This window comes from Onychostoma macrolepis, chromosome 06, assembly GCF_012432095.1.
Source record: "Onychostoma macrolepis isolate SWU-2019 chromosome 06, ASM1243209v1, whole genome shotgun sequence".
NCBI lineage: Eukaryota > Metazoa > Chordata > Actinopteri > Cypriniformes > Cyprinidae > Onychostoma > Onychostoma macrolepis.
Window position 1 is genome coordinate 9119313 of NC_081160.1, and position 26875 is coordinate 9146187.

General features: G+C 35.8%; 1 protein-coding gene across 1 annotated transcript in view; it reads right to left on the reverse strand.

Annotated features, from left to right (window-relative positions):
• Positions 1-180: 180 nt before the first annotated feature.
• fmnl2b (formin-like 2b) overlaps positions 181-26875 on the reverse strand; it is a 31080-nt gene continuing 4385 nt past the window's right edge. The window contains 26 exon segments of the mRNA XM_058778019.1: positions 181-1922; positions 3746-3869; positions 4954-5055; positions 5134-5235; positions 5355-5518; positions 6038-6167; positions 6302-6382; positions 6466-6534; positions 6653-6887; positions 7194-7396; positions 7985-8097; positions 8100-8108; positions 8284-8304; positions 8536-8727; positions 12900-13254; positions 17623-17724; positions 18145-18294; positions 18393-18503; positions 18614-18688; positions 20465-20558; positions 21122-21198; positions 21316-21424; positions 21524-21673; positions 24756-24839; positions 24966-25042; positions 25639-25719. Of these exon segments, the coding sequence (XP_058634002.1) occupies positions 1813-1922; positions 3746-3869; positions 4954-5055; positions 5134-5235; positions 5355-5518; positions 6038-6167; positions 6302-6382; positions 6466-6534; positions 6653-6887; positions 7194-7396; positions 7985-8097; positions 8100-8108; positions 8284-8304; positions 8536-8727; positions 12900-13254; positions 17623-17724; positions 18145-18294; positions 18393-18503; positions 18614-18688; positions 20465-20558; positions 21122-21198; positions 21316-21424; positions 21524-21673; positions 24756-24839; positions 24966-25042; positions 25639-25719 (3120 nt within the window). The 3' untranslated portion in view covers positions 181-1812.

Below are 26875 nucleotides of genomic sequence, written 5' to 3' on the forward strand. Positions count from 1 at the left end.
CTGGTCCCCAACCTTTTGTGATGTCCATTAGCCAGCAGACAGGATAGAGGTATCCCACTGTGACCTGGTGAAACTGTTGAACTGAAGTGGTTGAAAATTAGATGATGATTCTTTTGTATTATTTAATGCTCTTTATGTACATTCATTTTTAAATACAGAAAGGAAAGCATTGTTCATCACATATTTGAAAAATGAGGGTCTAAGTTTGATAGTTAAAGTATTTTGAAGCATTTTATCAGACAATTTATGCTGAACATATCACTCTTCTTTTACAACATATAGCAAATTGCATTTTTAGTATTGCAGATCACAGCAATAGGCAATTTTAATAAAAGAATAGTTTAATTAAATAGTTTTTATAAAAGAATAGTTGTTTAAATAAATTAATAACTGTAATCTGACCATGTTTATTAGTCTAAATGCCTGTTCAATGGAGCTGGGGCCAAAAAAAAAAAAAAGAGATGGCTAAGATCCTTGAACACAAGGGGTTGCTACCACCTTGTGGCAGCATTAGGTGCCCACACCACTTTTATTTTCAAGTAGCTCCAACATCACATTTATCTTTGAACATCCTCACTTGTCAATCCAGATTTTCAGTAAAATAAAAATGAATTCTTGCATCGACCACACAAAACAAAGAATCATTGTTTTTAATGGTGCTGGTGTCATTGCTTTATTTGCACACAACCACTGATTCCAGTTAAAGAGATCAAAGTAGAAAAAAGTTATATGTGCCACTAGTGTCTGTTCAAGCTTTCAAGTGTTACGTGCAACCACAGACATTTACCATATGCAACAATAGTGATGAGAGAGCAATTTAGGTCACAGAGTAAGTTGATTCACTGTCTTCACCATCAGATTAAATAATACTGTCATACTAAACAACATAAAAGTTAATAACATTCCAGTGATATTGTAGGACAAGTTGGTTTGTTTCAACAATATGTACAGCACCACAATGGATGAACAATGTAAAAAATAAGAGGCTCAATTTTGTAGCAAAATATCTGTACATTTAAAAAAAAGACTTTTTTTTTGTCCAATGAAATGTCTTCTTTTTTAAAAAAACAGCAAACTCTTTTCCACAGCTCACAAATGTCACATGAGATAAAACCAGTAGGAGAGCAAGTCTGTGATTAAAATGAGATGTATTGTACATACAGTGTCACATTGGTTGTGAATGCTTGGTAGTAAACATTTTCTCAACATTTCATGTTATTTTTCAGTCTGCAAAAAGTAATCCTCAATAGCATTACAGTATCAAGTCCAGCTTAAGATCGAATCTCCCTCTAGCACTTCATCCGTGTTTTTTAATCAAAAGTTCAGTTTTAAGATGATCAAAGTTAAAAATAAAGAAAAATTAAAAGTGCATCTTGTAAATCTTCCCCTCAGAAAAAGCTGCTCAGTTTGGAGTTTTAAAACTAGAGGTTAAATGACAATGAAAATGAATTGTGGGCCAATCCAAGGACTTCCTTTGGCATTTCTGCTCTGTCTTGTACATAATACACAATGTCACAAAAATTGAATAGAGTTAAACATAAAAACCACAATCTTTCTTCCTAATGTCCATTGGTAGAATCCACATTGACTGTATAGTCCAACATATTGCATCCAACATTCTACACCTTTTTTTGTTCATCTTTCTTTCTTTAAAACTGTCCATTAAATCGAGATGCCAGATCCCAGGTAAACAGAAGAGTTCAATGTCATATTTATCCATCCTTCCATTGTTCTAAGTGTGCTATTTTTGTTTCTTGTTTTCCAGTAGTGTCATTGGCCCACCTTCTGTCCTTAAAAGTTGATCAAGCTTGGCTAGCAGGTGGTGATCTCCATGTTGCGTAGCTGAAGGTGCTGTACCTCCAAGTTCCTTCTCCCACTCCTCCTCAGGGCATCGGCCCGTCGGAAGGGTTGACTGCGCAGGTCTGAAGACAAACAAGTAAACCGTTACAAAGTGAACACACCTATAGTCAGGGCTTGCGGATATGGATGAGACAGGGCCAAAGATGGGTACAAAACATGCAAGTGGGTAGATGTTTGGTTAGTTTTAGATCAATTTAGTAGGGATGCACAATATTCTGGTACCATATCGGTTATTGGGTGTTATTTTTACTTGTCATTAGGTATTTCAGAAACCAATTGGCAAAATGTAATATTCTATTCCATCTATCTGTCTATACCATTAATTGGTATAGGTTTGATATAACGGTTGATACTGAATAGACAACTGGGCATACTAATTTCCCTTATTTTTACATTATGGCTATGGAAAAGTTCATCTTTACAAGACACTAATAATTTTTTGACAAAATTGAATATTTTAATATTGGCCATTTATCTGTCTCTTCCATTTAATGGCATAAGTTGATATTGGATATAATGGGTGATACTGTATATTTAACATTGCATGCTAATTTCCCCTATTTTAAGGGGAATTTTGCAATTGTTTATTTGCAATTTTAAAGTTAAACTTCACAAACGACTAATGGTTTAATAACATTTAGCTGAATTGTTCAGCAAATTCAAAAAATTAAAATATTCATTCTTCATACTGTACATTATAATGTGATACTTTAAACTGATATCAGTTGATAATGGATATAATGGTTAACACCAATCATTTAAGAACAATGTTAGATGTTAGTTTTATATATAATTCATATTTTAATAATGTCCATTTATGTCTTTACCATTTGGTATTGTTTAATATTGAATATTAACCTGTGCATATTTATTTTGCCTGTTGTTAGAGTGACAAAATTAGCATCAAAGGACGGCAATTGTGAAGTTAATCTCTACAAACAAAAAAAAAAAATTAATAACACTGTTAGATGTAATCTCTAGCCAATGAAAAACTTAAAGAGACAAAATTCATTCTTCATACTGTACATTATAATGCTGTGATGCCTACATTTATTTAGAGCATTTAAAATGGCAGATTTTTGTTCAGATAAAATAGAATAGTATATTTGTCTGTTTCCAAAACCAAAATAATATATTATCAGCTTATCATATCAGACAGAATTGTAATATCAGTGCATCCCTACAATTCAGATCCTTCTGATAAGTCATGATATGTTGGAAGGTGGTTACCAAGATACATTTTTTGCTTAAAAGTGTATTAAAACTACTCAATGGGAGGGGACACTTCAATAGATTTTTAAATCCGACGAGATTTGAATAGTGTGCAGGAAACAAAATGCAAAAAAAGAAAATTATTGAAGGCAGGCATGCATTTTTTATGCAGAGAATTCACGTTTCCATCCTGTATTTAATGCCCTCACCCAGGTGAATGGTAAAAAAAATGAAGAAACATATATAGAGAAGGATGGAGGGAATGATTGGGAGATGAGTGAAGAAGAGACGGACTTAAAGGCACCTTTCTGAGGGGACAGAATTTAGTTTAGTAATGGAAGTCCTCGGAGAGGGCGGGGTCACAGAAGAACCGCGAGCCACGTTTGGCTGATCGTGCGGTAAAGGGGACGGTCTTCAGCACTGCAGCAAAATAATAGCCAATCACAACACAGAAACACCAAAAGCTAGAAGCTCTAGAAAAAGCACAGAATCAGACAGAAACTTCAAGCCTCTAAACTCCAGTAAGGCTAAACAGCATGGCATCTACTGCTACTGTACGTCTACTGTTACTATCAAAAGAACAAGACCAATACACACTTAGGAAAACAGATTCATCTGACGTTCATACAATCAAATGAATCTGTTTGGCGCTTGCGTCCGGTAGCGTTCTTACCTGTAATGATGTCCTCAATGGCTCCATCTTTGCCTTCGTAGACGTGGCGGCTATCTTTGCCTTGTCTCTTCCTTAACTCAGTAATCAGCTCCTGCTGCTGCCGCTTGCCCTTGTGAGATGGTGACTTGAGTTTGTGCAAATTAATAAATGATAGAACATACAGTTATTGCACACAGTTTTGCTGTAATTTTAACGCTTAATATTCCTGTAATGTACATTGTAGTGCACTCTAGAGCTGAATATCGACACAAATTGCGATTCGATTTGATTTGATTTCAATTCTGATCTCAGTTCGATTCGATATTGATTCAGAAACAGTACATGTCAGTTTAAGGACAAAATTCTCTATTAACTAAAAAGTAACGCTGTAAACTATTACAGGGAATTCTGTCAGTCGGTACATTACCATTACATTAAAAGTTAAAATTAAATGATTTGTATACAAACAGTTGAATTTCACATAAGGAAGTTTTCTTTAAAATAACATTAAAATAACTTTATGACAATTATTTCTACTACAATTTGTTTTTTGAAAAAAATATAAATATTTAAATGGTGGCTATACAAAACATAGGTTAAGTAAAAATGTAATGATTATATACATATTTAGCAAAATGCTCTCTCTAAAGTTATTTTTTTATAGTTAACTATTAAGCTATGATCATTGAATGGCTTTAAAGGTAATATTACATTTACAAGCTGTTTTATTGACGACTTTCTGGAGTTGAAACACTTGATTGTATGAATACAATAGACATGATACATTTTAGTATGTTGTACTGTATTTTTCAATCTTCTCATATTCATTTATGTTTATTTTGTGCTTTAACTAGTAGTAAAAAGGAAGAGAGGATCAGTTTATGTGTATGGCACATTGCTTGAACTAAGGCAGCTACAGCGATCTTTTACATCACATTAAAGAGTTCCAAAATGGTATTTATTGTTCGAATTTTATAATAAAATTGACAATTTGAAATCTGACACGGTTTCAATCAATCGTTTGTTGGATGGAAGGTATGCTATATGATAACGTGTGCACACACCAAGTCTCATTTACACACCAAATGAAAACAGCATAGAGTAAAAGATCAATTTTTGGGATTTAAGAATCATTATTGGTTCCTCAAAATGAGAACTGATAAAATCGAGAAACTGATATTTTCAATCCAGCCCTAGTGTGCTCTACTACAGCTCTCATCTCATCATACCTGTTGATTCTCGTGCTCCTCCATCATGGCCTCCTGTTCCAGAAGTTTCTCCATCATCAGTTGCTCTTGCCTCTTCCTCTGTTCGTTTTCTTCATCCGCTTGCTGAAAACAATGACAAATTAGATCTGGGCCTTGTGTGAGCAAGCAGGAAATTGATGCACTGATAGCATTCATACTCACCCTATAGGACTTGACGAAGCGAACAAACACAGGGAAGAACACAGAGGGTGGCATGGTCTTGGGGCTCTCCCCGAAGAATTTGATAACATCGTCAAAGGCATCCTGTAATTACATGCAAGCCACATGATCATGGATTATGCCTTGTGAGATTCAAACCTACAGCCTTACCATTACCAGCTCAGATATTTAACCACAATACCCTATACCCTTCTTTTTTCTACCTGTGCAATCCTAGCATCATCCAGGAGCTTCTTCAGTCTGGCCTCGTTGTGATGGATGAAGTCTTTGAGCAGGGAGTTGTGGCCATGCATGCTGTACTCTCTTCTGGTCAGATCCATACCTCTCTGTAGTTCCTTCACATCCAGGAGAACATTCTCCAGTGAGACTGCAACATGGGAATAATGAGATCCACCGTCAAAAACAAACTTACTGTAGAATCAACCATATAACATATTATCGTATTATAGCACAAAAATGCATATTAGAAGACAACATTTTTTGTATTTCTTTGTTAATGTGAGACCTAATAACATTTTAAAATGTATTTACAAAGTGCAACTTTAGTATTATGTACTATTACAGAATTTATTAACTTTGAATTATACTGTATTCTTTTTAATTTAAGTATCAGTGATTTTTTTGTGTGCTTGTAACTTATTCGTTTTTTTAAATATTTATATTTAGTTTTAATTTATTTTGATTTTAGTTTTAGTTATTTCAGTACTTTATCTCAAACTAATTTCAGTTAAAATCAGTTAGTTGCCAAGGCAGCATTTCCAATTTTCATTCAAGTTTTCTTTTTTTTTTTTTAACTAAAAAATGGTTAGGCACTAATTTACAAATATAATTACCATTTCTAATTAGTGTATTTTAAATATTCTTTTTAGGGTTGATGGAGACTTACCTGCAGCAGCTTTCTCAATGTAGTGCAGCTCATTGTAAAAAACACATACAACAGGATATTTCTCCTTCACCACATTAGCTATGTAGTGCAAAAGTGTCTGCTTCCTGTCTGTGGACTTGGTCTCCAACAGCTGAAGGCAGGAAATATTATAGTATTATAATAAATGTTAATAAAGTCAGAATAAATTTAATAATGTCTACAAAAAAACAAAAACAAGTGCATGGTTTTTAGCTTTGCAAAGAATTATGAAATGTAATAAGTTACCAAATCCAAGCTCTGAAGTTTGAAGCCATAAACGGCTCCTCTCTTACTACTGTTCATGTAGTTCCCAAGGGCCAAAATGATCTGAAATGAGAGATATCACGTAATTACAAGTAAGGCTCTAAAACGGCAAGAAACTGTGAGACATTAAAGTTATATTGGCTTACCTCAAGGATTTTCTTTAATTTCTGTGATGATTTTATGGATACAGATGCTGCTATGATAGCATGCAGTTGCTGTAGGAAAAACAGTAACAGCAAACAGACAAATGTATAAATGCATTTCAGATTGTTCTTTGTTGATATTAATATTAATAATGTTGATATTATTCCTCTTTTTCTCTTTCCAACTTACCGGTGTGAGCATCTGCAGGCTATCGCTAAAGTTGCCCATGAAGGCCATGATGGTCATCCGCTGTGGCAGCCTTTCAATCTTACTGAAGAGCATCATGAACCGGTCCTCATCAGTGACCCCGTCCATTGGCCGTCGCTCCCGCTCATACTGGCGGAGCATCTTCACCTCACTTTCAGTGGGCATGAAGCGCATCAAACACTCCACGAAATCCACAGGCACTGTACGTAGGTCAAACCTGAGGGAGGTGAGAGAAAATGATCAGAGTGCTATTCAAAAAAACAAACCTAAAAAAAACCCCCCAACATTAACAAAAAACAAAACACCACAAAATCAACAAAACAAAAAACAAACAAAGACAAAAACAAAAACTAGCAGGGATAGAAGATGTAGGAGCTGAACTCAAAAAAACAGAACCAGAACTGCCTAATATTCTAACAAGCAGATGAACCAATCCAATCCTGAGCAATCCCAGTTCTGTAAACATCTCACAGAGAATATGGTTTATCTTTATCTTACTATTAAAGGCAAATGGGAGACTTACGTCTGGATTGCTTTGCAGATCTCTTCTGGACTCTTTCCTGCCTTGCGGAGCGTGATGGCGAGGTTTTTGGCCCTGTTGGCCTCCAGTAGTGATACTTTATTGGGACCCTTCTGAGGAGCCTTCTGCTTTTGCATCGTCATGTCGACGGCAGGGCCCTGGGCTTTGGTCTTGAACATTTCTTCAAACTCATCCACATTTAAATCCTGCAAACAAAAGCAGTATTAAAGTTGTAATCCACAGCACTCCTACAACTTGGTGTTCGAAAACATTAACAGTCACCACAAATTAAAAAGTTAACATGGAATACAGACAACACTAATGGCACCAATGCTTCGTGCATAGTAGGACATCCTGGTCATTGGTTATTTCAAATACATTTTCTCCATATTGTTTTATCAAAATGTTCTTGCGCTACCTCCAAAATGACTTTCCTGAACCCCTTCCCATCCAAAAACATGGCTCGTTCTGGTAGTCAGCCAACATCAGTCTACATTTTTTCCCCCCGGAACTGTGTCAGATTACTGAAGTACAATGAGCCGCCAAGGGCACTGATGTTTGACTTTATGTATGTGTCGTTTCTTGCGATTTTAGTAGCAGCAGTTACAGAATGTACTTTAAAAAATGAGCTGAAACTAAACTGAGCAATAAACACCATCTGGCAACTTCCTAATATGTAGCAATAACTCAAAACAGGAACATGATAATCAAGTAGACCAGCTTGGCGGTGTAATACATGCAGAGTTGATGGAGATCACACATTTCACACCATGTGAAGTGCTGCAGACAAATACCTCTAGGATCCTCTCGTCATCGATTTCATTGAAGACAGTGCCGTTGATCTGATTTGGTTTCAGAGCCACCCAATTGAATACTGGCATGCGGAACTTGGTTTTGATTGGCTTTTAATTTTCACAGCTGCCAAGAAAGAAACAAGTCCTGTGACTACCAAAACAACTACTCAATGAGATTAAAAAGAATGCAATCACAAGAATACATGATAACGTGTTAAGCAAAGACACACAACACATAATATGACTAGATCATGACAGTTAGTCATGACAGTGGCCATGACAAGTATCAGGAAACCTACAGAAGAGCTTGATTGGTCCATCTTTGAGAGCAGGAAAAAAAGAGAGTAGATAAAAACAAATGTTTAGAGAGTTATAAAGCACAAATGTCTAGAAAGAGAAAGAAGAAAATGCTTCTAAGTGCTAAGAAGTGCTGAACAAAAATCCACAAGAGCTTGGAAAATTATTTCAAGGAAAAATAATATGATCTAAAACAGACAATTAAAAAAAAAAAAAAAAAAAAAAAAATCACAGTGAAATAATCAAATACATACCCGTCAAGCCAGAGTTGAATATGACAGTTGGCGTGCCGCTTCCTGGGAGAGGAGGAGCACAAGGAGGAGGAGGTGGGGGTAAAGGAGCAGAGATCTCAATAGAGTGCCCAGGAGGTGGAGGTGGGGGAGGAGGTGGTGGAGGAGGTGGAGGCGGCGGTGGAGGAGCGAGATCTGCCGATGGGCCGTTGGGAACTACAAGAGAAGAGAGAGATTATGTGAACCTCTAACAATTAATTAACGATTAAGTTCATTGAAGACAGCAAGCTTGAGCACATCTGTATCCACTTAACAGAATTACAACATGTATCAAAGAATAACTACTTAGAAGAGACAGACTGATAATTGGTTTGGATGTTTACATTATTCTACTTGATCAGTTCAGGTTAATATATCTGGTGGCTCTTTAAATAATTGTACCCAAAAACACCATAACAGTAAAAACTTGGTAAAATAGTGGTTTGTTAGGTATTTAGTTAGGCCGCTGTCACAGAATCTAGGTTCAGAAAAACATTATTAATATATATATGATAAGCTGGACTTCATGAATGTGCCTATAGCCCAATACATTTACGGTTTTTCTCTTTTCTTAGGATATATTCAATGAATTATAAGCTATCATACAACTAATAAGTATTAATATTTTAAACACAAGAGTAGTTTAACCCCCTTATCAGTATACCTCAAACCCAGTCGTAAGTTCAACACTTAAAAAAATTGGTCTCAATTTAGACAAACGTACAAACTTAAGGACTTCTCCTGGTTAAGCCCTCTCAGTAACAACCCTCTATTCCCTGCTGGTAAAATAGACTACACCTACGTACAATGGCAGATTATTGGATTGGCTAAATGCAGTGATTTTTACATTGATAACACTTTCGCTAGTTTCAACGAGCTTCTACAGAAATTTCAGCTAGCACAATCTAACCGGTTTCGTTATTTTCAAGTCCGACATTTTATTCAATCTCAAAGTTCCGCCTTTCCTAACCTACCCCCTATCTCACTAATGGATAAAATTTTACAGATCCCTGTAACCCCCAAAGGTCAAATTTCTGCATTATATAATATAATTGTGTCTGCAAGTAATACCTCAATTGAAAAAATTTAAGAAAAGTGGACCAAAGATATAGACCAAAGAATAATTGATGAAATATGGGATGATGCCCTAAAAAAAGTAAATGGATCAACCACCTGTGCACGCCTTAATCTTATACAATTTAAGATACTTCACCGAACATATTACACTAAATCTAGACTTTCGAAAATGTATCCAAATGTTGATGACAGATGTGATCGATGCAAAAGTGATAAAGCTGACCTTATTCATATGTTTTGGTCCTGCCAAAAGCTGAAGAACTACTGGACACTTGTATTTAAAACACTAAACAAAGCTTTTAACTTGAATATAACACCCTGTGTTGAAATTGCTATCTTTGGAGTGCCAGAACATGGAATATCTTTAACTAACAATATGGAAAATGTCTTTGCTTTTGCTTCACTATTAGCAAGAAGGAGAATATTGTTGGAATGGAAGCCAAAAAATCCACCAAAAACTTCAATGTGGATTTGTGATTTGATATTATATTTAAAACTAGAAAAAATAAAATGTGTCAAAAAAGGATCCATCCAAACATTTGCTAAAATTTGGAAACCTATGATTACATATTTTGAAAAGATGAAGACCCTACCTTCTAATTAATAGAACTAAAGTTTTAGAAAGGCCATCTGACTTTAATATACTTGGTTATGCCATGCTTACTTCTGTATCTACACAGTATGACTATTGAGTGCCCCCATTTTTATTATTAATTTAATTTAATTTTTTTGGGAACATTTACTTTTGTTAACAAAACTGACTTTGATATACCTGTTTGATAACAAAATATTGAAATGTATCCTGCTATTTTGCATAGTAAGCACTGTTAATATTGTTAATCATTTATTCATATAATTATTTATTTGGTTGTTTGGTTATTTATTTATTATGTTTCCACTTTCTGTTCATTTAAGGTTGTGAAACAGGGTGGGAAAAGAAAATACATAATTATATAATTGTTTGAACTTTTTTTCTCTGAACATATTTGAAAAATTAATAAATAAAGGAAAAAAAAAAAAGTAGTTTAACATGAATATTTATATTTATACTTTATATTTTACTTTTATTAAAATATAAAGTATTTGCCATTCCAACAATAAATTACATTTTAAAGGGGTCATATGATGCGATTTCAAGTTTTCCTTTCTCTTTGGAGTGTTACAAGCTGTTTGTGCATAGATAAGATTCCTGAAGTTGCAAAGACTACAGTCTTTATAAAAGTTAAGACTCGACCACACCCTCCTAAAACAGCTCATTCAAACATGTCTACGTCACGGTGTGGGAAGATTTGCAAAACACCGCCCAAACGTATACGCAATGAAAGAAGGCAGAACTATTATCCGGCGCCATGTCGTGGAGACGCTGTGTTTTGTTGTGAAAGCGAAAGTACTTTGTTTAGGCTTCCAAAAGTGGACACAACTAGAAATCAGTTGTTAAGTTGTATTTACAACACTGTTCCAGAACAGTACAACCCAAATATTAGAGTGTGTGCAGCACATTTTACGGAGGACTATTTCCTGAACCTGGAAGAGTAGCCTACAATGCTGGCTTGCACAAAGGCTGTTATTTAAAGAATTTGCTACTGACGCGTCGCGTAAAAAGACAGTACAAGTCATTATAATCAGTAATGTCCCCACTGGATGCAACAAATGCCTCGTTTATAATGGATTTTTTTGTTTTTGTGTCGTCGCGCCGGGACACAGCATCACAATACGTTAATACGTAACATTTCTGCTCACACTTGAGGTATTCGGCCAATCACAACGCACTGGCTAGCTGGCCAATCAAAGCACAGCTCGCTTCTCAGAATGATGAGCTTTGTAAAAATTGGCACGTTTCAGAAAGGCGGCGCATAGAGGAGCAACAATAAATGTAGTTTGTGGAAAATAATGTGTTTTTTGAACCTTAAACCGAATAGGCACATTGCGTTACACCAAATACACAAAATAATGTTCTTTTTAGCAACGTCATATGACCCCTTTAAAATATTTGTAATATGCATATAAAAAAAATTTCTTTATTTGAAATGAAAAATATTGAAATTAATTGAAAAAAAATTACAGACTTGAACATAAGGGACTTCTTTTATAAACCTTTTAAAAAATCTTGACCTCAAACTTATTCACATTAAGCCGGGCTCACACTGCGATTTTTTAAAAAGTCCTTTAGGATTGTACTTGTCAGACTGTACGAACATGATGATCATGTCACACTATGGGATCTCAGTTGTCATTAATGCCAGACGAATTAAAACGGGTGCGCGCAAGAAAACTTGTCCGGAGTTTTACATTATCTACATATACACGTCCAGTGACTGCGAACTGCATTGCACGCGGGACCGAAATGTTGGCTATCATGAAAAGTATATGAACGGCGGCAATACCGGCATATTTAAGAAGAATAGTGTATGCAGATCTACACACCCACATGAAAACAGCGGCGCAACCAGTGTAGAAAAGGCAACATATCAGATGAATTCCGTGAGCGGAGGACGGGAGCGCCGGAGTTTATGGCTGATAGAATAATTCTCTAGCATTAATTCTGCTCATAGCTTGTCTTGAAAAACGGAGACAATTTGGCATTCATCGTAGGGGTAGTCACACTGCAGGACTGTGCGCCAAATCTTCCGACTCTGCCAGAATTTCTTCGGAGGTGAAATTTGATTGCAACGGCCATTAACATGTCAAACCAGCGATCAAAGACTACAGATTTTAATCTAGGATTATAGGAATCTTTTAGGATTTTCAAAATTTGCCTCAGATGACCAAAATCGCACAGTGTGAGCCGGGCATTAGTGTATATATTTATAATTATTAATATATCCATAATGTATATCATGTATTTAGCCAACCATCATTTTTACACACAATACAGAAACAATCCCCCTGGAGAAACCTGAAGTTAAATAAATAATCATAATAGATCACGGATCAACCCTTGTAGGGTTTGCAAGAGAGGCATTTTTAGGGGAATATTGTTTCTTGTGACAAAGTGAGCCAATTAAGATCCTCTGTGGTACAGACTTTTCATTGAGCCCATGGGAAGGGGGCCCACCTCTAAACATTTAGTTCTCAGGCCCTGTAAATTTAAGTAGTGGCACTGTTTGAACCCAAGACCATGAGGCTACACCACCCCAATTAAATAAAATTATGGCAGTCACACTGGGTAAAACCCATAACATTAATCATCTTTAGATGTAGAAAGTAATCATTTCATTATACCCTCATTAAATGTGTGCTGAACCATCAGATTGGTTGAAACCATTACTCACCAGAGGAACTTGCCATTGGAGGTGGTGGAGGGGGAGGAGGAGGTGGTGTGGCCATTGCTCGGAGAGTGCCAGTCTGGGACATGCTGCCAGAGCTATAAGTTGCGCCAGCACAGGCTCCGGCCAGAGCCATGGCATCAGGGCAGGGGGAAAGAGCCATTGGCTGAGGAGGTGACGGCAGCGGAGACACGTCTCCTTCCCCATCTCCCTCACCCCTCACCTGGATCTGGAGACTGCCTCGGCGCTCAAGCTCATGGATTTTCTTCTCCAGAGTGGACTGCTTCTGAATGGTCTCATCCTTCTCACGAACTATCCGCCGAAGCGTGTGAACTTGCGAGCTGGCGTCCCGGTACACAGCCTGGGTAATTTCATGTTTAACAAGAAATGCATACAATTATCCCATGTTACTGAATAAATTTATCATGGCTACATTATTTCTATAAGTTAAAAAAAAAAAAAAAAAAAGTTTGTCAAATCAATGAAACATTTAAATAAAAAAAAGGTCGAATTGCTTCTGGTTCGTGTTTTTTGTATATCCTTTGTTAAATACAGAGCTGATTTACTTACCAAAAATAATCATAACTGATGTCCATCACATATACAAATTAACATCTAAAAGTTTTTTTTTTAATTATTTTTCTTCTTCTCACTAGCTGTGTCGGTGCCGATAGCCTAGTGGGCATTGCACTGACATATAACGCTGTTGCATTGCGGGCGTTCCGAGTTCGAATCCTGGCTCGAGGACCTTTCCCGACCCCACTCCTCTCGCTTCTTGTCTACTGTCTACACTAAGTGAAGTGAGGTGTGGCCAAGTATGGTGATCCATACTCGGAATTTGTGCTCATTTAACCCATCCAAGTGCACACACACAGCAGTGAACACACACCCAGAGCAGTGGGCAGCCAATGCTGCGGTGCCCGGGGAGCAGTTGGAGGTCTCACCACAGTTATGGTATCGAAGGTGGAAGAGAGTGCTGGTTATTCACTCCCCCCACCCACAATTCCTGCCAGACCTGAGACTTGAACCCGTGACCTTCAGGCTACAAGTCCATTAGGCCACAACTGCCCTTACTATCCTTTATTAATAAAGGCAAACTGCCAAAAATAAATGAATAAAAAAAAAAAAAAAATACAACTAGCTAGGTTAGGCTGATTATCGCCATCAGTTCATACAGCTGTAAACACTCTCTCAGATAAGAGGATGTGATGAGACCCGTTTTCTGGTTTGGTTAGGTGACATTCAATATATACTCCATTGATCAAATTAGTCATTAATGACATCAAGTAATATATCAATGTTTATTCAATTTTAAGATTGTTGGTCTATACAAATAGGACAACATTGCTGCCGTGTTGTGTCAATGATCTCAAATTTAAAACGTCACAATTTAAAAGACTCACAATTGTAATATAATTTTACCATGTTGTTATTGCTAAAACTAATCAAGAATCTTTCTGGAGGAAGAATGTTCTTGAAATGTTTGGTGATGAGCAGTTAATCAAACGATGAACGTTACATTTCCTCAGTTATTCAAAATGAGCAAAGAACATTTACAATACCAAAGAACATCATAACTGTCTTCAGTCTAGCGCGAGTATTATGCGATCTACACTTTATGATGAATAAATCTCTTGCCCCTTATTTACACTGCACACGTCTGCGGCACATTACAGCTCCACGGCCACCGGAGCTGATTAGCCGCGCCGTGGCAAGTTTCTGAAGCGGCTCTCTGCATCACTAAAGATAGGCACCGAGTCTATTTTTGACGGATAATAATAATAATCGTTGTCTCTCTGTCGTCAAAGACATCATCAACAGGTGATATCTCTGACTATCGTCGATGCACGATACTATCTCTATCGGCACACTAAATAGAGTTGTGATGACGCTTTGTTTCCTTGCCATAATGTATTCTCTTGAAAATTCTTTATTGTCAAATGTGTGTTGAATATAAACACCTATTAGGAATTTATCCATTCAATGTGAATTTATATGAGAATATTCTTAATTAAGGAAATCTATTCAGTGATTGGTCCACACGTATGTCGTCATCCAAAATCCCGGTTGTGGCACAGCAAGTGTCGTGAATCATCTCAAAGACTGACACTTAAGATTTAGTCCTACACTTTGTTTAAATTACGACTGAGATGATTGATAACTAAATTTTAAGCGCAGCTTTGAGCCAAGAATTTTTTTTTCACTTAAGTCAATTTTTAGCAGTGTTCTTGAGAGTAATTCTTAGAGGCGTGATAAATACGGGCTCTGGGTCCGTATGTATAAAGCTGCTCAGAGTAAAATTTTGCCTTAAGTGTGTCAAAATTCTAAGAATGATGTAATTTTACTATTATTGCTAGACTTAAGAATAAGAGTGATTCATAAAGGTTCCTAAGTTTTAAGACTTGGTCTCAGCTCCTAAATCATTTAAGAGAGCTGGAGAGGTCTCCTAACCTAGTTAGGAATAACAAGATGGCAGCAAAGAGGAAGAGACATACACTTTCCAACGAAGATATGACATATTGGAGTTATATGATGACATGTAGTTGATAAAACGATACAAACTTCATCATCAAGATAACGTATTTTTTTTGTAAGTGACCAAGTAAGAAACTTAATAACTTCTTCCACTCTACAAAGCAATGCTCTAACTGCAGAAATGTACGGTGGCCGAGAGAGCTCAACGCACTGCAAACAGAAAAAACACCTGCAAATTAAGAAAACAACATCAATTTGACAACACACACGCTACAAATGCTCACAACACAAACAAATAAAGAAACGCGCTGCAAATAAAAATCTTTATTTGGTTGTGTTGTGAGCATTTGCAGTGCGTTTCTTTGTTAGTTTGTGTTGTGAGCATTCGCAGCACCTGCTGTCAAACTGATGAAGATGTTTTCTTGATTTGCTGGTGCTTTTTCTATTTGCATTTGTTTTCTGAAGTTGCAGCGCGTTGAGCTTTCTCGGCCACCGTAGAAATGAAAGTAGTAATTACATTTGTTTTGCTGGAAAATTGGAAAAATGCAGCAATGCATCGGTAATGACACAGTGAGCAGGGTCTTAAATATTGTGGCACTAACCCCACCAAACACAACTGAGGCCAAAAGTGATGTGTGGAGGTATTTCTTATGACCCCACATTTCACTTAAACCATCAAAATATGAATGGGAAAAAAACCCCAAAAAAAACAATGACCAGTGTTGCTAACTGCTTTCAATTGAAAGTAGCTAAAACAGTCACTAAATGTTGCTTGAGTTCACTGATGATATAAATATAGATCAGTGGGAGACTCTTGGAATAAGGTTTGTCCAAAAAATAGATTTTGTTGCTAAGCTTTTGAAAAAAAAAAAAAAAGTCTCTAAAGGGGTGAGGAAGTCACTAAATCTAGTGACAAAAATCACTAAATTGGCAACATTGACACTGAATACAACATTATTAATATTTTGCTGGTCCTCTCTTGTTTTTGCATGTGTTCATAATTTCTTTGTATGACAGCATGGCCAAAAATGATGACCGCACAATTTGGCATGTTTCATTGGATTATTATCATAAATAAAACAATTGACTAAGCAACTATGCAATATGCTTACAAAATAATTAACACATTTATTTTTCTTTTGGCCACTACTATATGACATTCCATATAGCCACTACTATATGGTTCATTGACTTTCCAACTGACCGTCAAACCATGTTGCAAAAACAAGCCACTTTTATGAGGATTCTGGGCTTTCCTGGAGTTGTTGGAGCTGTTGATGGAACTCATGTTCACATCATTGCTCCAACTGTAAACAAGGAGACATACCAATAGAAAAGGATTTCAAAGCATCAGTAATCATTTGTGATACATTTGCACAATGCAAAGCATTTTTTAAAAATACAATTAAATATTAAATAGTGTTGTAATTAAATGCTTTTATTGTAGTCACATTAAATGACTGGTGTTGTGCTGCTGTGACTTCATAGGAGCAGGCTCACTATTGGCTGTTTCAGAGGTCGAGGGAAGCCATTTTGGGTTGGCATCATTGTAGTCCTTAGTTCACAACACTTAAGTATCACCTCAGTCAACTCTTAAGAATCAATCTTAGACTTTACTAAAAGTCTCCTACTCGTAGAAAAGTTCTACTTTTTATTAATAATTTTTTGATGCTTAAGGCTATTCTTAAGAGCATTTCTGAGAAGTTTTATACATACGGGCCCAGGGCCCGTATTCACAATAACTGAAACCTAAAGATGTCCGAGTTCCGCTCCTCGTGCAACTGATACTTGACTGCCATTGGCTAGTCTGCATTCGAGGGGAGGGGTTTACCGATAGGTCAATTGGTTAATGAAAACAAGGCTATAATCAAAGGAAAATTTGGAGTTGGGATAACCTCCAAAACCAAAGGCGATACCTTTTTAAAAGCACATTATCGTCAAATATTTCTAAAATGTTTACATTCCGAGGCAGATTGCCGGCAACAGCCATTTTAGGATAGTCTGTGGCTTGGTCTTAGTGACTTAGGAGTCCTCTTCACTACTCCTAACGTTTCCCAGATTAAGGAGCTAGTTTTAGTGCTAAAACGCTTTGTGAAATACTCTTAGAGCAAAAATGTAGGAGTCCTAAATTTAGGACTGACACGCCCATTATTTTTAAGATTTTCTCCTAAATTGGCAAGTTTAGCTACTTTTAGCCTTAAGATGTTTTGTGAATACGGGCCCTGGATTCTAGGTCAGGTGGTGTGATACTGACCCGGACGGCATCCAACTCTTTGTTCTTCTGCATCAACTGCTTCTCAAGTTCCACGATTTTAGACATGGCCTCATTCTCTGTTTCTAAGAGTTTGTCGGTCATCTGCCAACATGAATAGTCAGAATGAGATGCTGCAGAATTCAAATACATTTATTATGTAAATATATATGAAGAATATATATATATGAAGAGTTCAGTTGCAAAAGCCAAAAAGTATGTCTGACGTTATTCTTTAAAATGAGCATTTCTTTCTGGCTACTATGTATTGGTTTCTATGCAAGTACTGGTACTTCTGTATGGGTTGAGGCTGGGATTTAGTGCATTTGAAGTAAAAGTACTTGATGAACATATACTATGTGTGGAGAGCATTCACTCAGCATCTCATTTTTGACCAAAAAAAAAAAATGCAGCTTTTGCATTGGAACTCTTCAATATATTATCCTGAAAATTAAAAGGAAACTACAAGGAATCAGTTCTAGAAGAGACAAGAAAAAACAGAGTGGTGTTTGAGTATTCACTCACATGTGAGAGATTCTCTTCCAGTTCCTCCACACGTTCCAGGGCAGCGTTTTTGGTCTCTGCGTCCTCTAGAAGCGTCCCCACGTCAAACAGGTTATCCAAGTAAGCCTGGATCTGCACTTTGAGTTTATCACTTTCAGTGTGCTTCAGCCTCTGTTCACAAAAATACACCCCAGAGACAGTAAACAGCAGTGAGTTTCTGAGTGAGCGTCAAGAGAAGATACTTTAAGTACTATGAACAGTTTTCATACCTCCAGATAGTCATCCAAAGCGAGCTTAGTGAAGTCATACTGGAGATGAACTCTGAAGTTCATGTCCTCTACTGAGTGCACCACAATATTGATGAACTGCATGCACGCCACCTGAGTCATGAAGGGAGTGATGATGAGATTTGACATCAGTAGTAGTGAGAGCTTGTCAGTTTAAAAGACACTCTAGAGGAGAGGGGAAGGACTCGGTAATATAGACCCACCATGAAATCAATATTGTTGTCTTCATTTTTGAAGTGTTCCATCAATTTCTCAAACCTTTGGGATTCTGAGCAGACCTGAGAGACATAAACGACAAATTATATTTTAATAACCCACAGAAAACAACACTGCTTTTTGGTACTTTAATGTAGCTTTTTGTTTTGAGTTGTTTAGAGTAGAGTAGTCTGTGTTGATGCATATGATTCATTAATTATCTATGGTCTGGTTAAGTTTACTTAATTATTAAACAGTTATTTCCTTTGTTATTATCAGGAAATGTAAATATTATTGAAGCCCAACAACTGAAATATTACCCATGAGCAAAACACTGTCATTCACAGGCAGCAGCAAAAACACATGCAAGATTAGATCTGTAAAGTGTGAGAAATGTTCTTTTATTATTGATGTATTGCAGATTTTAATTATTGTATTTCCTGTGAAGTTTGTGAATCTATTTGTAACTAACTGCTACATCAATCTACCTCTGTCCAGTATATGTACTGTATACACATTTTCCACTATGCATGTCATCCATATAAATTGAACACAATAAATAAAAAATATTTTTTGGTTTTGTTTGTTTAAAGAGGAACTGCTTGCATTCGCTATGTAAAATGTATCATTTTAATTTTATTCAATATTCTGTCTACAGGCCGAGACAGTTTTAAGATGTAAAAAAAAAAAAAAAAAAATTCATGCAATATTAGTATTACTATTTATAAAAATAGGATTCTTATGACATGATCTCTATTTTGAAATATAGAATAAAAATACAGTTTGTATTCACAGAGTAAGGCTTCATGACATATTGAAATAAAATTGATATCATAGCTTAGTGCAATTTAATTAAATAAATATATGATTTGCCAGTTTCAAGCTTAGCATTTACTCACGTGTAATGCGTGATACAGTATTTCAGCATCTGATAACAGCTTGACTCATTTACTGTGAATAGAGTCATTCTGAAACTGGCAGCACATATTTTTATTTGTCAGCAACTCATCAAAATAAAAGCTTGACAATTTACCATTTGAAAATGAAATTATGACAAATATTAGTGAAATTTTTCAGTAAAATAATATTCTCTTATTACATGATTTTTATTTTACAGTATTTATTTTATAGCATTAATCATCATTTAATATTTTTCTGATAATATCACAGCCTCATAATCTATAATAGTATAGTTATTTTATAGTCATACTGAATTAGGCAAAAACAGTGGGAATGTGACTCAAAACTTAGTGGAAAGACAGTTACTGAAAGAGGTTTGAGTTATTTTTTCTTTGGTAAAAAAATCTTGCAGCCCTGAAAGGATTGCATACACAAAAAAAATCTTTAGAGTAAAAAAAAAAAAAGATTATATAATAATAATTATTATTATAATTAAATATATATATATATATAAAAATAACTCCCTAAATCCACCAACTAACTTCTAAACATAGTTATTTAAGTTATCTGGTGAAAATTCCAGTATTTTTTTGGTAACACTTTCATTTAAGGTCTCTTAACTAGTTGCTAATTAGCATGCATATTAATAGAATATTAGCCATTTATTAGTAGTAATTAAGCACATATTAATGCCTCATTCTACATGACCTTATTCTACATCCCTAATCCTACCCAATACCTAAACTTAACAACTACCACACTAACTATTAATAAGCAGCAAATTAGGAATTTATTGAGGGAAAAGACATAGTTAATAAGTGTTCCCTATTCTAAAGTGTTACCTATTTTTTTTATATCACAATATATACAGCAGAAAAACCTCATCCCGCATTGCCAGTTTTTTCCAATATCATGTAGTCCTACATCAAAAATGATGGAAGAAAGAATATCTTTCTTACCTCTTTGAAATGGTCAAAAGCAGCAAGGATGATCTCGTGTCCTCCTCTGACCAAACACACAGCGGCCAACAGCTCCAAAACCAAGGCTTTGGTCCTGCAGAATGCAAACAAAAGGACACTTATATCAAGAAACCAAACCTGCAAAAAATACTTAGTGCTACAAACTCTGATAAAACATTCCAAGGAAAAATTAAGAATTCCAGATACAACCCCTAACCAATCAAGAAATCTCCAAGGGGCAGGTCAAATGGTCCTATTGGTTTTATGGTTGGCAAATTACAGAGGAATTATCCCACCTATACAAGGAGCTATTCATTAAATTTTGTTTAACGGCTTTGAAAGATTCTGTATCATGGTCTCAGGGAACAGTCTTAGTTACAAACGGTTATCTACTATTGACCTTAATCAGCACAACTGACAGACAATTCTTCTATTTATAGCTAAAGTTTCCAAAGAACAGCCCTTCTAAGAAAGGTCTTTGATCAAATGTAATAGCTTAAGGGTTTGGATGAAAGCCTTGACAGATAAGAGAGTTCTCATCAACCGTTCGAGAGGTTTAAACACAGAAACTGGAGAAACGTTTGAGGGCAATGATTAATGTTTTCACATATATGTTGTTTAGGAGAAACCAATACATACTGGTATGTGTGTGGTTACCTGGGGTTTTTGTTGTTAAGGCTCAGAGCAATTTCATTTACAGCATGGGGATGGGACATAACCATGTTGAAGCCATACTTCAGCCGAATAATGTGTGATATAGAAAAGGGAAAAAATGAAAAGAGATTAAAACAATTATGTTCTGTTTTTCAATTCAGGTGTTCTTAAAAATAAAAATTTCACAATCTGCTTACCTGGTAGTTCATAATAGCTCTGAGACACATGATGCAGACATGAACGTCATCTTTTTTACACACCAGACGTGAATTCTTCAGAGTTCTACGACTGGGCAAAGTATTAGACCTGAAAAAAGCACTACAATGTTAAGGGCGGTCTTGCAAAAATATATTCCAATTTTCAGAACGAACACAAATGTGCTTGTGTCTGTTTGTACGCATCTACCTAATGGAGTGCCGTGTGGATCGTGGTATGCTGCTGCCGCTGACCGGTGATGGTAGATTGCTGTCGCCATGGAGATCTTCTATAGACCTGCTCCAAGGGGTCTCTACAGAAGTCTCACCTGTGGTGCTCTCTGTTACATCTCCATCAAATCTGAGAGAGAATAAGAGTGTTTAAAGCATAAACAGAAAATGATGTATAGATTGTGCACTATGTCAAAAGTACGGCAAAACACTGTGTGTACCCAACTCCTCCTTGCTGAGAAAATGTGTTTCAGTCACATACCAGGCTCCATCACACTTAATAGTTATTTGTTACCTGACTTTTGTCTTCTAAATTTGGTATTTCACTGCTAATACTATTATGGCTTGCTTTTACAGAACCACTCTTTTGAACAAGCTTAAGAATCCTGTTGGCATTTGTGGACAGGCCTGGCTTAGCGCCTACCTGTCAGATTGATATCCCTTGTATATATATATATATATGTATGTGTGTGTGTGTGTGTGTGTGTGTGTGTGTATACATAAAAGGACAACTGTTCAAACAACAGCAAAATATGGTATGCCACAAGGTTTCGTTTTAGGCCCAGTGTTGTTTTCCTTGTATATGCTTCCTTCAAGTAATATTATTAGGACACACAGTCTTTTGTTTTCATTGTTTTGCATAACACACACAACTGTTTAGTCATTGGACCAAATGATCCAAGAAATAAGGTACTACAATCTTTGACACATATATATAAATATATATTATAAAAGCTTTTGCTTGCTTATAAAGTTCTTAATAGTTTATTCCAGTGGTTTCTAATCCTGGTCCTGAGACCTGCACATTTTGTACATCCCTCTCATCTGACATGCTCATCATTTTACTACTTCACAAACTCATTAAGATCCCAAAACTAAATAAAGAAACAAGACGAGAATTTTCTTACATGGCTCTTAGCCTTTGGAATCTGTTCAGACAAACTATTTAAGTCTACACTTTTAACTCATCTGTTTAGCCAGGCATATAGTTAAATCCCCAAAGTCAGCTTCTAATCCTGCTACACTTATTCGGTAGGCTGGCTATTGATCCTTTCTTTATTAGAAGCACTAACATTACTTCCATTTATTTTCTTCACTTACACCTTAAGACACCCATACAGAGTTTCATTAGACCCTATCATGCCCAATCCCCTGGCTCAGCATCAATCCACACTTGAACTCCCGCAATATTTAATTTAACTACTTATTAAAGAGCAAATATAATGAAAAATACCCTGTTGCAAAATTAACATGTACATGTTTATATCAGGGCTGTCAATTAATTACATGGTGCGGCGATTAATTAATTAATTCACAAACTAAATCTGGGTAAATGACGACAGATTTTTTTTGTTGGTGAAGTATCCCTATAATGTTTTTATTATTTATTTATTTTTATAATAAATGAAATGATCCTCTAAAGAAGAAACTAAAACTGCCAGCAGGTGTCTTTGGCCACGTACACACTGCAGATAAATTCGGTTGTCAGTTCACCTTTTACTCCTTAATCGCATTCACTAAAATACATATGTGACAACCACATTCGACAACCGCATTAACTCCCAAAAAATACAGGCAGTGACAACCGCATTTACAGAAATTCTATGCAGTGTATACGGAACTGAACTGAACAACTAGTTGTTAATGACGTATCAGAAATGTGTCTTAGTCTGTATGTGAGATGCAAGAAAATATCAGTGAAAGTCTTAACCTTAGCACATTATGACACGGGGCTAGTTGCCCTCAGGAGCCCTGTGGTAAAGTGTCAGTGTTGCCAGATCTTCATAGAAAAAACAAAAACAAACGAGGACAAGCACAAAAACACCCAAATGCTTTATGATTTATAACTCCAAAAAAATCTTATATCTCATGTCCGCAACAGACCACTTTAACTCCATAAAGTGCCTAGCTTTAAGAGCTAAGACCAAAAAAACATGCCTAAAAGTGTTTGTAAATATGAGAACATGGCAACACTGCAAGACAGCACTCTCTAAAGCAGCCTCCCGAGCATAAACAAAACACAACATGTCTATCAGCTGTAGTTTAGTTAAAATTGACGGATAAAGAGAGTCTTTAGCCAAAAAAATGGCAGATACCAAACGGCTAAATTCTTATTCACTCCCGCATGATGCCAAAATGTTGCTATGGTTACAAATGCGGGAGAGACTGCTGTTCCGTACACACATGGAACGGTAATTACGGGACTCACTTCCGCATTTAAATGCGGCTGTCACTCCTGAAACTTGCAGTATGTATGTGGCCTTTATGAGTCATTCATTCATTCGATTCATTCAAACAGCTGATTCAGGAATTAAGTAAACGACTCTCTCTATGAATGGCCTTTGAATCATTGATTCACACGATTCGTTCAAAACGTGGATTCATTCAGAAACTAAACACCACTACGTTACTGACAGAAGCACAACAGTTCTGCTGTGACTTTATTGGTAATATTTTTGTAGTCAAAATTGAGCAAAAACATACAATATTATGTTTAAAATATAACAATATTCTTATTTACTGAACTCTTGTATAAAATCACATTTGCTATTCACTATTTCACTATTCAGACATAAACAGCACTCTCTGCTCGTGTGATTTCACTTATGTCATATAAACGTGACAAAAACTTATACAGGGGGATTTTTTGTCCCAGTATCTTGAATTATAAGGCATAACTGCATTTATGAAGTTATTGCCCTGCATCATATTTGTCAACAGTCAACTATATGAAATGTAAGATGACGTACAGGCCTGGGGCAGGGCTAGTGTGTTAACTGCGTTAAAATATTTTAATTACGTTATTGTTTCATAAACAATTAAGTTAATGCGTTAAACTGACAGCCCCAGTTTATATAAAACTTTAGGTACTTAAGTTAAAATGGTGATCACGTCACAAGATGCTAAAAAAAAGTTTTTCACAATTTTCCAATTCATCGTATTCGATCTTGCTTTCACACTAATTTATATAAATATAAACCTAAACATTTCTATTCGTCAAACCTTCTGTCAAAGCTAAATGGGGCACGTATTTTATTCATCACCCCTCTTTCTTTTGTTAAAAGCAACCTAGCAGTGAGGGGTGACAAGACTTCAGTAACAAAAGTCGACTGTTGTGACAACCCCTAGCAAAAGTGTTCTGATGTGGTAAGCGAAAGACAGCAGGAAAGACAAGACAAAAATTAAGATTGACGAGCAAAAGAACTACTTACGTGACAGCATACTGGGCAAAAGACAGGTACTCCACAAGAACATCAAGCCCTTTATTTTCCTCATTGAGAAACTCTCTCACCCACCTAAGTGAAGAACAAAACATTTAATAACCTTTCTCTGACTGAAAACCTCAAAAGAAACCTTTCACGGTTCTAAAATGAACTTAATTCATGTTACATTGAGGTTGATTCATTGGACATATGACTCACCCAATGTGATTGGTCCTAAGAGATATCTCCAGCTCTCTGAGCACCTGAGTAGACTCTTGAACTCGCCTTCTAAATTTCTGTCAAGAGGAAGAGATTTCCACTTCTGAGCATCAACTTTTTGATGATGAATGTGAAATACTTTCTAACAAGTTGTCAACTTCTCAGAAAGTAAATATTGTACACACATTCATATATATTTGTAACTTTTTTATTTTTTACATCGTTTCTGAGCTTGATGATCTTGAAAATGATCTTTTTTACCCACCACAAGAGTGCTGTTACACTTATAACCTTGAAGGAAACTATCAACATGTATCCAAATTTTAGAAAACCTAATTTATAATATGTACCTCTTGATGCCATCTACAACTCCAGTTTGAGAGGCCCTACATTAGAGGAATTTTATTCTAATGATTTTTATTTAAGTGTTATATGACTCGACTATTTTCAATAAGTATTTCTAGATGGGCCATTAAATTTAAGAGGATGGTGTTTTTTCCATTACTTTAAAATATACATGTACATACTATCTACTAAATACTAACTGCAAGTTCCTTGCTTAAGGGCACAATGATAATCACCTCTTACAGAGCTAGATCTTTAAATATTTGTGGCCTATTAATATAGCAGACAACAAGCCACAGAGACAGTCAGCATACATGAAGGAACTCACCTTCCTGGTGACGGCAGGGTCCAGAAAGCTTCTGAGCTTCTGGATGTACGTATGGGGAGGATTCTTCACTTGGAATCGTTCCTGTTAGACACACAAGTGATGCTATATTTCTATTATTCATATTTAACACTCCTCTTGAAGCAAGTTCAAACCCCTCCCCAACTTCAACATAAAACATTAACTAAGCAAACCTTCTTTTCTGTTCAGTTATCCTCTGATCTAATTCCCAATCATTCAACTCCTCACAGAGTCTCACTTTTACCCAATCACTTCTGAACCACATTTCAACCTTGAAAGCATCATGGAAATCATTGAGATATGATCATTCATTATTTAGAAAGCAGGCATTTCACACTCTTTCACCTCAACAAACATTTCCACAGTCAGCCATGTTCTCCTTCTCTTACGTCAGTGTAGCCATGGTGACATGATACGGTGGATGTAGAGAGAATGTATTAATAAAGAATGTGTTTACTTAGTGGTGCTGTTATAATAAAGAAACTTTCCTCTGTGGATATGTATTAGGGTGATGTATTATGTGTTATATATCTGTACTCATTTTAAACTTGGATCGATTTAAAGTTTTAAAGGTGTACAGGAAATGCAACAAAAAGAAAAGGTCAGATGTAGTGTCATTTAACCAACTTTAAAAAAAAAAAAAAAAAAAAAAAAACACTGGATAATTAAATATGATTTCTGTCATTGTAAAAGATAATAAAAGAGATATCTGCTTTATTGGAATCATTCTTATGCATTCTGATGCTGACAGGAAATAAAACAAATAAAATAAAGTTTTGATGGGGCCACGCAAAAAATAGATCTGTAAAGGAGTGGATAGAAATGAGAAATCTCAAGTGTATTCCAGTGGTTATTTAATCGGTTGACCAGATCACAAGTGTCTGTTGTTTTGAATAAAAACCCAAGAAACCACAACAGAGCACTTGGTAGGACTAAAAGAGCTCTTGCTACAGAGGTTTTTGTGATATCAATGTCACATTAAATATCAAACATTAACAATATTGTGTTGAATGTTGTAACTGGAATTTAGTTTTTGACATAATATAATTGTTTTAAAGTCAAAGAGGATTTAGGGTGTCATGCACATGGGTTGTCATTTTTTTTATTTTAAAACAGTATTTTTTCTGACATAAAATAATGGCCAAACTATTTATTTGAAATGGAACAGTTTACTGAACTCACAAAAACATATTAAAAATAATAATAACAAACTGAATAT